Below are 12,233 nucleotides of genomic sequence, written 5' to 3'. Positions count from 1 at the left end.
TTAGCTGAGCATTGTGGTGGACACCTGTAATCCCAGCTACACAGGAGGCTGAGGCAGGAGAATCACTTGAACCCTGCAGGTGGAGGTTGCAGTGGGCCGAGATCAAGCCACTGCACTCCAGCCTGGGTGACAGAGCAAGATTCTGTCTAAAAAAAAAAAGAAGGAGGGCCTGTAATCCCAGCACTCTGGGAGGCCGAGGCAGGTGGATCATGAGGTTGGGAGATCGAGACCACTCTGGCTAATACGATGAAACTTCGTTGCTATAAAAATACAAAAAAATTAACCAGGTGTGCTGGTGGGGCATCTGTAGTCCCAGCTACTTGGGAGGCTGAGGCAGGAGAATTGCTTGGACTCATGAGGCGGAGGTTGCAGTGAGCTGAGATCACGCTACTGCATGCCAGCCTGGACAACAAATCAAGACTTGGTTTCAAAAAAAAAATTGTCGGGCATGGTGGCACACACCTGTAGTCCCAGCTATTTGGGAGGCTGAAGGGGGAGGATGGTTTGAGCCCAGGAGGTCAAGGCTGCAGTGAGCCGTTACTGTGCCACTGCACTCCAGCCTGGGTGACAGGGTGAGTGAGACCTTGTCTCAAACAAGCAAACAAACAAATTGGGCAAAATGCTCATAATTTTTAACCTGAGTGATAATACATGGTGGCTCATTAAACCATCTGTCTGCTTCTGTGTATGTTTGAAATGTTCTGCAAGACAAGAGGTTTTTCAAGTAAATGAACTTAATTTTGCTGCAACCCTAAAACTGCTCTAAAATATAAGGTCTATTTTTAAAAAAAAACAAATAAATGAAAAAAAATATAAATGGAACTCCAATGATACAAATAAAAATTTTAGATTTAGATGTGAACAGGCATGCATACATATATTCATATTCACACACACACACACACACACACACACACGCAGCCATACAGTCGTCTCTGATCCGCACAACTCTCAGAGGTAGATGCTCTCAGTCCCACTTAAAGAGGAGGAAACTGGGCACAGAAAGGGTAAACCACCTGTTCCAGGCTGTGCAGCGGGTAAGAGGATTTCAGGTTGATTTCACTCTCATAGAGTTTCTCGTCCTCAGCACTACAGGCACTTGGGGCTGAATATTTCTTTGGTTTTTTTTTTTGGTGGGGGGGCAGGTTTTGTTTGTTTGAGATGGAGTCTTGCTCTGTTGCCTAAGGTAGAGTGTAGGGGCACAATCTCAGCTCACTGCAACCTCTGCCTCCCGGGTTAAAGCAATTCTACTGCCTCAACCTCTCAAGTAGCTGGGATTACAGGTGCCCACCACAATGCACAGCTAATTTTTATATTTTTAGTAGAGATGGGGTTTCACCACGTTGGCCAGGTTGGTCTCGAACTCCTGGTCTCCAGTGATCTACCCACCTCAGCCTCCCAAAGTGCTGGGATTATAGGCGTGAGCCACCCCACTTGGCCCTGAATACTTCTTTGTGGCGGGGACTGCCCTGTGCAATGTAGGATATTTAGCAGTATCCGTGGCCTTGACCTACTAGATGCTGGCAGCAGCCTCCAGCTGTTACACCCACTCATGTCTCCAGACACTGTCCAGTGTCCTCTGGGGGCATCATCACAGCGGTGGAAAATTAATTCGTAACACAACACAAATTCCCCTTGAGTCTACAGCTCAGGGCCCACAGGCAAACCCTGTCCATGGAGACTGGCCCATGCATCATCTGTTTAAAGATAGCTGTTCTATTTTATCTCCCAGGGGACCTGGCAGACTTGATGAATCTGGTCACATCCTCCCGTAAGTCAAGGAAGGCTTCCCAGGCAGTGACCCCTGAGGTGATGCCAGAAAAGCTGAAGCCAGCCAGGTGACGGCAGCCCCATCCTCAGGCCCTCATCCCTCCTGCCCTCCCCTAGAATTTTCTCATTCTTCCCATCCTCAATGTGTTCCTTAAAAAGAGGCCCAACATGAGGCTGTTCTCATCCAGAGTTTCAGTAACATCAGACAACAAGCTGAAGTATCTGGCACCTGGAAGACTGCAATCGTTCCATGAAGACAGGTGACCAGGTGAACACAGATGACCAGGTGAACACAGATGGTCAGGTGAGCACAGATGACCAGGTGAGCACAGGTGACCAGGTGAGCACAGGTGACCAGGCAAACACAAGTGGTCAGGTGAGCACAGGTGACCAGGTGAGCACAGGTGACCAGGTGAGTACAGGTGACCAGGTGAACACAGGTGACCAGGTGAGCACAGGTGACCAGGTGAACACAGGTGACCAGGTAAGCACAGGTGACCAGGTGAACACAGGTGATCAGGTGAACACAGGTGGTCAGGTGAGTACAGGTGGTCAGGTAAGCACAGATGACCAAGTGAATGCCAATGACCAGGTGAACACAGATGACCAGGTGAACACAGATGGTCAGGTGAGCACAGGTGACCAGGTGAGCACAGGTGACCAAGTGAACACGGATGACCAGGTGAACACAGGTGACCAAGTAAACACAGGTGGTCAGGTGAGCACAGGTGGTCAGGTGAACACAGATGACTAGGTGAGCACAGGTGACCAAGTAAACACAGGTGGTCAGGTGAGCACAGGTGGTCAGGTGAGCACAGGTGACCAGGTGAGCACAGGTGACCAGGTGAGCACAGATGACCAGGTGAGCACAGGTGACCAGGTGAGCACAGGTGACCAGGTGAACACAGGTGACCAGGTAAACACAGGTGGTCAGGTGAGCACAGGTGGTCAGGTGAACACAGATGACCAGGTGAGCACAGGTGACCAAATGAACACAGGTGACCAGGTGAGCACAGGTGACCAGGTGAACACAGATGACCAAGTAAACACAGGTGGTCAGGTGAGCACAGGTGGTCAGGTGAACACAGATGACCAGGTGAGCACAGGTGACCAGGTGAGCACAGGTGACCAGGTGAACACAGGTGACCAGGTAAACACAGGTGGTCAGGTGAGCACAGGTGACCAGGTGAGCACAGGTGACCAGGTGAACACAGGTGGTCAGGTGAACACAGGTGACCAGGTGAACACAGGTGACCGGGTGAGCACAGGTGGTCAGGTGAGCACAGGTGGTCAGGTGAACACAGGTGACTGGGTGAGCACAGGTGACCGGGTGAGCACAGATGGTCAGGTGAGCACAGGTGACCAGGTGAGCACAGGTGGTCAGGTGAGCACAGATGGTCAGGTGAGCACAGGTGACCAGGTGAACACAGGGGATCAGGTGAACACAGGTGACCAGGTCAACACACGTGGTCAGGTGAGCACAGGTGACCAGGTGATCAGGTGACCACAGGTGGCAGAAGGGTGAAACCAGTCCACAGCAGCAGCCCGCCAGCTCCCCCCGCCACCCACAAACCTTGTGCTCTCTCACCTGCTGTTCATGTATGAGAAACCTCTGAAAGTCATGAAGGTAAACAGCAGAGGCATCCGGCCTGTCCGTGTTCCTGTCCTCGGGAAAAGCAGGGGTGGTTAGAGACAGGCACATTCAACAGAGGAGGTGAGAGGAGATACCAGCCAACGGGGCAACCTGCCACCCAGAGTACCCCACTGAGTCTGGTGCTGTGTTAGGTACCAGGGTGGAAGACACAGGCAAGTGATACAATGTCCCTCACCTACAAGGATTCAGAGGGGCCCTGACATCAGAATCTCAAGGGGCAGGCTCTGGTATCTACATTTAGCTGCTCCCAAATAGTTCTGGTGCACTCCCAGGTGGAGGGGTATCTCATGGAGTGTGGCCATGGGGAAGACAGGTACACCAGGCATTCGGGGTACAGGGCAGCAAGAGATGAGGGTGGGAAGAGAGGGGCAGAGTGGGAACGGCCGAGAGGGTCCCAAACCCAAATCTGGAGGGCCAGAGGGGCTTTCCTGAGGAAAGAACACCCATGTGAGTTCCAGAGAATGAGGTGGGGTGAGCCAGAAGGAGCTGCAGAGAGTGCCAAGCAAAGGAGACCACAGATGCAAAGGCACTGAGGAAGAGACAGAACGGCAGGGAGGAGGGAAAGAGAGGTAGGAAAGAGGGAACGCAGGCCAGAGGGGGACTACAGAGCGAAATGTGGAGGAAACGCAGGCACATGAGTGCGCCTACCCAATGCCCAGGCAGGGCTGGACAAGCCACCTGCCTGTATAGAGGAGCTGGTGTTGAAGAAAGGAAAGGAGCCAGACCCAAGGGCCTCCTCAGAAGCCACGATCCAGAGTTCACTGTGTCATCGAGGGCTCTGGAGTGGGGGCCAGATGAGCCCCCCAGACTCCAGGCTATCAGGGAGAAATTAACTGGAGTGTGCAAGACACCGCTGTGGACTGAGCGAGGTCGGGTATCAGGGAGGGAACACTACTCTCTGAATAACGGCAGGACCCCTGCCTTGGCCAGCAGGTCACTGGCACGTGACTTCCCGGAGAGGCATTCACAGCCACCAGAAAACCTCACTGGGCCAGCACGAGCCACGCCTAGGTTGGATGGGGAGTACACTCTGCTGCAGGGAGCTTTCCAGGGAAATGGGGATATTTCCCTGAGTACTTGCAGAGCGTGGGAAAAAGAGGTCTATTTCAAATAGTAAGAGCGATGAAACACACCCTGAGCTTTCTCCCTTTACTCAACACTCAGGGTCCTGGAGTCTGCTGTCTTATTACGAGTACATTTCTACCCTTTCCTCATCAGCCTCACGGTCTAACACTAAGCTTTTCATTAAAATACTACGTAGAAATTACGGCTGGACAAGGAGGTTCACGTCTGTAATCTAAGCACTTCGGGAGGCCGAGGTGGGTGGATCACCCGAGGTCCAGAGGTCAAGACCAGACTGGCCAACATGGTGATACCCTGTCTCTACAGAAAATACAAAAAAAAAAAAAAAAAAAAAAAAAAGATAGCTGGGTGTGGTGGCGTGTGCCTGTAGTCCCAGCTACTCCGAGGCTAAGGCAGGACAATCGGTTGGACCTGGGAGGTGAAGGTTGCAGTGAGTCAAGATTGTGCCACTGCACTCCAGCCTGGGCGACAGAGGAAGACTCCATCTAAAAAAATAATAATAATAATATATATGTGTGTGTGTGCTATACAAAAATTAGATTCATTTTATTTATACTATGGAGTCTTGTTTCTGATTTGAAAAGTGACAGAGGAAAAGTTGCTCACCAAAGAGGACTGGATCAGTGTGCCCAGCCCATTAACTCCAGGACCAACATGTCTCCCAGGCAGATAGGCTGGGGAAACACACGTCTCAGGAATTCCCCACCTTGGGAATCACGGAGCACAGTAAATGTCCCGGTCAGTCCTGCAGCACTGACTTTTTCATAACAGTATCACTACTTACGAGCCCTTCATGGGTGCCAAGCACCACGTGAAGCAATTTATACACTTGAACTCATTTTAATTCAGTTAAGCCTGTTTAACAAGAAATCTTTCACTTACTTCATCATGAACATTAGTTTTTGGAAAACAAAAAAACAAAAATCCAAAAACTATTAACCTGTCACATATCATGAGGCACATTTGGGGAAAGGAGGCCCCGAGGTGCACAGGCTTTTCTACAGAACCTTCTAAAACATCCTCCCAATGCTCCATGCCCCACTGCTGCTACTGCTCATCTCTATCCACGCCACAGGTGTGGGATGGCCAATTCCCCAGCAGGGGCGACCTGTCCCTGCAGAAGTCAGCGCCTGCACACACAGGCACCCCTCCGGAGGCCGGCTGCGCACCAGGCACCGAACCACGACACCGAACCACCGCCCCGAACAATACACAAGAGCTGCCTCACCCCAGGATGAACACAGACGAATCCTTTTTGAATTCATCGAGAATCTGAAATGGAAAACACACATACACAAGAAGAAACTTAGACAAGTCACTTAATGCAAAAACAAAGATTTCTGTGGTTGTTAAAAATGTATCATTTGTTAGATGCAACAAGATCATTAAAAATAGCATTTTAATGGGTGTCAGTTTTAAATATTCAAACACAGCAGAAACTTAAGAAGCAAAAGGTAGAAGCCCTCCTTGTCCCCTCCACAGTCTCATTCCCAAGAAGCAATCACCCTTAAGAATTTCATAAGTTTCCTTCTAGAATTTGTTTTATGGATATCCACTTAACTGTATCATATCATGTCATTTAAGTACATCTCACAATTTTTTTCTGTGTTTCAAGCTTTACATATTATTCTGCAACCTCAAATAACCCTGCTTTCCTACTTCAAAAAATCACATTATATTCCACAATTTGCATGTCACTCGATTTTCGTTACATCTAGTACTATTTTTTAAGTGTCCCTGCGTGTACATTTCTGTATCTTTGCCCACTTGTGCCAGTTTTTCTATAGAGCAGACTCCTAGAAGGAAAAGAACCTAGACACAGCACACTGTAAGCACACTGGCTTTGATCAATTCTGCCAATTTGCTCTCAAAACAGTTGAGATGGGCGCCTCCACTGGGGTACACATACCTTTTTCCACACTCTTAGTGACAGGTTTCTTTAGAGCTGGCAACTCACTGTTACCCAGGCTGAGTGCAGTGGCATGATCATAGTTCACTGCAACCTCACTCTCCTGGGCTCACGTGACCTTCCTGCATCAGCCTCCTGAGTAGCTAGGACTACAGGCATGTGCCACCAAGCCCGGCTAATTTTTTTTCTTTGTGTAGAGATAGGTTTCTTACTATGTTGCCCAGGCTGGTCTTGAACTCCTGGACTCAAGAGATCCTCCCTCCTGAGCCCCCTGAGTAGCTGGGATTATAGGCAACATTTCGAACGTTTAATATTTCAAAGATGCATTTCTAATCTTCGAAGGCAAGAGGATGGAAGAAATATTGGACTGCTTCAGCTCTTCATAGCCCACTGAGGCCCAACTGCTGTATGATGAAGGGTCTCCTCCACCAAGAAGGGGGCGCCATGGAGCACACCTCCCTCCAGCTTCGACCTGTACCAGCTCATTTTCTGTGCATTGTACTCAGGAACCCTGCACACCCACATCTTGTCCATTTCTGCCCAGGTGGCATTGCTTCAACCATCTTCAAAGATACTGCAACAGGATAAGCACTTGAATAATTCCCGCAGAAACAGAAATGTGCCCACTAGCGCATGATCAGTGCTACTGACATGAAACACCTCCTGCACCGGCGGACCCAGGGTCCTCTTGCTGAACTCCTTCGTTTTGTTCTACAAAAGGAATCGCAGGCCTCTGGGAAGCATCAGAGAGTCCACAACAGTTTGTGCAGGTGTGTGTTTCTTTTGAAGACATGATCAACATCTCAAAGGAATAGGTCACTTTAAAGGGGGCAGAGAAAGGGGGCTGCCGCTGGGGCTTTGGGGCAGAGGTGGTCAAGGAAGACGTTCTAGAAGTTATGGCTAGTGTCATAGGTACGGGAATACATGTCCAAGTCCTAACACCCAGTGCTCGTGAGCATGGCCTTCTTTGGAACTAGGGTCTTTGCAAGATGCAATCAAGTTAAGATGAGGCATTGCTGGGTTAGGGTGGGTGCAAATCCAGTGACTGGCTTCTTAAAAGAGGGAGATTTGGAGACAGAAACACACAGAGAAAAGGAGGCCATGAGGTGATGGAGGCAGAGACTGGAACAATGACATCTACAAGCCGAGGAGCGATGGTGTCTACACACCAAGGAATGCTTGTAGGATTGCTGGCAGCCACCAGCACCCGGGAGGCGTCCACACACGGAGGAATGCTTGAAGGCCTGCTGGCAGCCACCAGAAGCCGTGAGAGAGGCCTGGAATACCACCTTCCCTGGAGCCTCCCGAGGTGGTGTGGCCCTGCCAACACCTTGACTTTCGACTCTGAACCTCCAGGACGGAGAGGAAATAAATTTCTGTTGTTTTAAGCCAACACTTGCAGTACTTGCTGCGACGGCCCCAGGAGACTCTGTGTTTGGAACACGGACTGCATGAGCTGGGGCAAGATGGTCACAGTCTCAGTCACTCCTCCCACCAATCCCATCAGGTAGTAAAATAAGCCCATTTCAGAAACAAGCAACAGATCCAGGGAGGCAACGACTTTTCTCCCAACAAGTCCAGGGGCCAGAACTTCAACCCTGGCCCACCTTGGTAAATCTCCAGCATCCCACACGATACTTGCAAATGGACGTACAATAAATGAGATCCCAGCAATCAGAGAATATTCTAGATGCTACGGGTGCACAGTGGAGGCAGCCGTTAATTTATATTTAGCATCACCATGGAGGGTTATGTGGTCAGATTCTACCTAACCAAGGCACAGGGGTTGCACTGGGCCTGTGTCACTCTGGGCAACATCCCGGAACCTTCCCACCCCAGCAAAGGGCCAGTGAGCTCAGGAGAAACATCTGTATTTTTAGCCACTGTGCCCTCTTGGGTCACGCACACGGTACTGGATGAGTGACTAAAGTAATGGATAAACTAATTTCCTGCGGTAGCTAAAAGGCCACAGGGAAATGTCACCTTTGAGTTGGGCCCCAGGAGAAGAAGTTACCAGCTGGACAAGAGAAGGGGCCACGCCAGAGGGAGGGGTTGTAGAAGCAGGGGCCCAGGGCACTAAGGGAGGGAGGGAGGGAGAGGATTGGGGTTTTCCCACGTGGCTGGAGGCACACGCCCTTTCAGAACTGAAGCTGGTCTTACACACTCAGTGGTATTAGGTTATAGGAACCATTTGGTTCTGGAAGGCCAAGAATAAAGTCTCATTCATAGAAAAGCTAGCCCAGGCACGGTGACTCAAGTCCGTAATCCCAGCACTTTGGGAGGCCAAGGTAGGCAGATCACTTGAGCCCAGGAGTTCAAGATCAGCCCAGGAAACATGGCAAAACTATCTGTACAAAAAGTACCAAAATTAGCCTGCATGGTGGCGCACACCTGTGGTCCCAGGTACTCGGGGGGGCTGAGGTGGGAGGATCACGTGAGCCAGGGTGTCTGAGGCTCCAGAGAGCCATGACTGTGCCATTGCACTCCAGCCTAGGTGACAAAGTGAGACCCTGTCTCAGAAAGGAAAGAAAGAAAGAAGGAAGGAAGGAAGGAAGGAAGGAAGGAAGGAAGGAAGGAAGGAAGGAAAAGCTAATCAGAGATTTTATGTGCTAATCTACACCGTGGACTCTCCTCTCCAGCCGCTGACTGTGAGAAGAATCTGCACCATCCCTGAGCTTCTCCACAAACATCACCACAGAATGCCAATCACTCACTTCCCCCGCGCCCACACTCGTGTGCAATCCGGCAGCATAACCCTCCGATGTGTTACTGAATGTAGGATCATAGGGACAGCCACAGGTAGGCTGGCAGGCTTCTCAATTTTCTTTTCTATTATTTGCAAGTGCTTCCTGTTTTTACATAAGAAATGCTGTAACCACGGGGGACTTCACAGGTTTGATCAGGAGGTAGCAGGGTAGCAGTCACGAAGCCGGGTATTAAATTACAATATTGGCAGATGACGCGACATGCTGTGTGAGGTCTGCTGGGAAATGTGAGAAAAAAGACTTGGGTGAGGGCGTCAACAAGGTGGTAACGGCAGAAGTTGGCTGATGATACATGAGGGTCTGTTGTGCTATTCTCTCTATCTGTATATGCTTTAAATTTTCTTTAATACAAAGGTTTCAAAAATTAAGAAGTATTCCATGGCTGTGCATCAAATTTGGGCAGGAAATCAAATCCTAGCTCTGCAGCTTACTAGTCAGTGGCCTGACCTCCAGCAAGTAACCTCTCTGGACCCCAGTTTCTTTTTCTTTTCTTTTTTTTTTTTGGACCTCAGTTTTTTAATTCCTAAAATGGCAATAGCAACAGTAGCTCTTCCACAGGGCTCTGGGTGAGAATTAAATGTATACAAAACACACAAGACAGTAGGTCGGGCATGGTGGCTCACACCTGAAATCCCAGCTCTTTGACAGGCCGAGGTGGGTGGATTACCTGAGGTCAGGAGTTCAAGACCAGCCTGGCCAACATGGTGAAACTGCATCTCTACTACAAATACAAAAAATTAGCTGAGTGTGGTGGTGCATGACTGCAGTCCCAGCTACTCGGGAGGCTGAGGCAGGAAAATTACTTGAACCTGGGAGGTGGAGGTTGCAGCAAGCTGAGATTGTACCACTGTAGTCCAGTCTGGGAAACAGAGGGAGACTCTGTCTTAAAATAAAATAAAAATACAAAAATTAGCGAGGTGCGGTGGCAGATGCCTGTAATCCCAGATACTCAGGAGGGTGACTCAGGAGAACTGCTTGAACCCAGGAGGCAGAGGTTGCAGTGAATCAAGATCGTGCCATTGCACTGCAGCCTCGGTGACAGAGCAAGAGTCTGTCTTGGAAACACACACACACACGCACGCACGCACACACACACACAGAGGACAGTGCCTAGCATACAGTCCACCTGAAAAAATGTTAGCTATTATCTTCGTTAATAATATTGTTATTACAGCCTAGTTAGAGGTATCTCCCCTCACCACAGGGACACAAACATGAGATTACATTTCGTATCCTCCTCCTGCTGCTAAGCTTTTGGATACTTTGAGGCTTGAGAGCTGTAACAAAGGCAGGTGGTTAGACACAAAGAGGAACTGGCAAGCCGACGTTGGAAACCATTTGGCTATTGATAAGCAAAAATCCACTCCCTGGATTTAGATCTGGGGATTCTGAGTCACCATAAATAGCTCTGTCTTCTGCAGGAGCCTGAGAAATCCAGCTAGGCCCTCCGTCCTCCCAAAGCACAGGACGGATACTTTTCTCTGCCCTGTGCTTCCAGCCAGGATCTCAGGAAGTAAACAATCTCCTAACAGGTTTGGGGTAGACATTTACCTACACAACAGCAGTCAAGTTCTTCAAGCTGGCGAGAAACCGTCTAAATAGCTAGGGACTTCGCTATTCAAATCTAAGTCATTAAATATAAAAAATGCAGTGACCAAACTGGAGAGTTATAGCCTCAACCAGTGGAGATGAGGGCTGGCAACGCAAAACTTCCTCGGGATCAGGTACGCAACGTAAATAAGTAGCTGGACCTGCACAGGGCTGGGTCAGTACAGAGGACGTGGACCGGCCCATGGGGAGATGTCACCCTATTTATAGCCAGATCTCGATTTTTTTCCCCAAGAGAAGCAAAAAAAAAAAAAAAAAAAAAAAATCTAGATTTTAATATGTAATACAATCTCCCAAGTTTTAAATGTAGGCGATTAATTTTAAAAATATTTAAACCATTAGGTCAAGTACAACCAGCTGCAGGGTCAATGTGGCATTCTGGCCACCAGGGGTCAAGCTTTGGTATCGGCAGAATCTTTCCCATACAAAGTTCCATATGGGGCAAACTAGGGTACCCCAGAGGATTCCAAGATTCTGTAAAACTCTGACTCAAATCTCTTTTTCTCCCTCATAAACACAAACACACAGACTAGCTTTAATAAGACCCATCATTAAAAGCACAGATTGAAATAAATCTTAGGTAGAACTTTATCACAGTGGAAACCAACCATGAATGTGTTCCTCTGCTGGCAGGTGAAATAGCTTTTGTACAAATCTTTTTTTAATTTTAATATTACTTAATAATACAGACAGGGTCTCACTATGTTGCCCAGGCTGGTCTCAAACTCCTGAGCTCAAAGGATCCTCCTGCCTTGGCCTCCCAAAGTGGTGGGATTAGCGTGAGCTACAGCTTTCAGCCACGCGCAAATCTTATTCTCAAACTTTGCCTGGCATCTGTGTGATAACACAGCATCTTGAAATTTCAACGTAAGCTATTATTTTTTAAAAATGTTATTTGCAACTTCCTATCTTGAGTAAATCAAGTTTTTCTCAATCCTGGTCATCTGCATAAGATGACAATCGTCATCATTCCAAGTTTCAAACGCACACTGTCATCAAACGTTCTCATTGTTATCAAGGACTATTTTTAAAGTTAAAGTATTCTAGTAAGCTTTTATGAAGCGTGGTTTTTGTTGTGGTGGTGGTGGTTGTGACAGTTTCATGTTTAAGGGAGAGGGAATTGGCTGTGCACGGTGGCTCACGCCTGTAATCCCAGCACTTTGGGAGGCCGAGGCGGGTGGATCACCTGAGGACGGGAGTTTGAGACCAGCCTGACCAACACAGAGAAACCCTATCTCTACTAAAAATACAAAATTAGCACGGCATAGTGGCACATGCCTGTAATCCCAGCTACTGGGGAGGCTGAGGAAGGAGAATTGCTTGAACCCAGGAGGTGGAGGTTGCAGTGAGCCGAGATTGCACCATTGCACTCCAGCCTGGGTAACGAGCAAAACACCGCCTCAAAACATAAATAAATAAAGAATAACAGGGGATTACGCAGTTT

The 12,233-nt window shown here is 48.7% G+C and overlaps 1 protein-coding gene across 1 annotated transcript in view; it reads right to left on the bottom strand.

Annotated features, from left to right (window-relative positions):
- The window catches only part of PLCG2 (phospholipase C gamma 2), a 171,672-nt gene that overhangs the window by 73,613 nt on the left and 85,826 nt on the right, over positions 1 to 12,233 (bottom strand). The window contains exons 7-8 of the mRNA XM_021671046.2: positions 5,736 to 5,779; positions 3,359 to 3,431 (exon numbers count right to left, since the gene is read on the bottom strand). Coding sequence (XP_021526721.1) covers positions 3,359 to 3,431; positions 5,736 to 5,779 — 117 coding nt within the window. The remainder of the gene's footprint in view (positions 1 to 3,358; positions 3,432 to 5,735; positions 5,780 to 12,233) is intronic.

Source organism: Aotus nancymaae, unplaced genomic scaffold (genome assembly GCF_030222135.1).
Source record: "Aotus nancymaae isolate 86718 unplaced genomic scaffold, 86718_ANA_hifiasm-v0.15.2.pri h1tg000030l, whole genome shotgun sequence".
Taxonomy (NCBI): Eukaryota; Metazoa; Chordata; class Mammalia; order Primates; family Aotidae; genus Aotus; species Aotus nancymaae.
The sequence above is the reverse complement of the archived record's forward strand: the minus strand, read 5'-3'. Positions and strand labels throughout refer to the sequence as shown.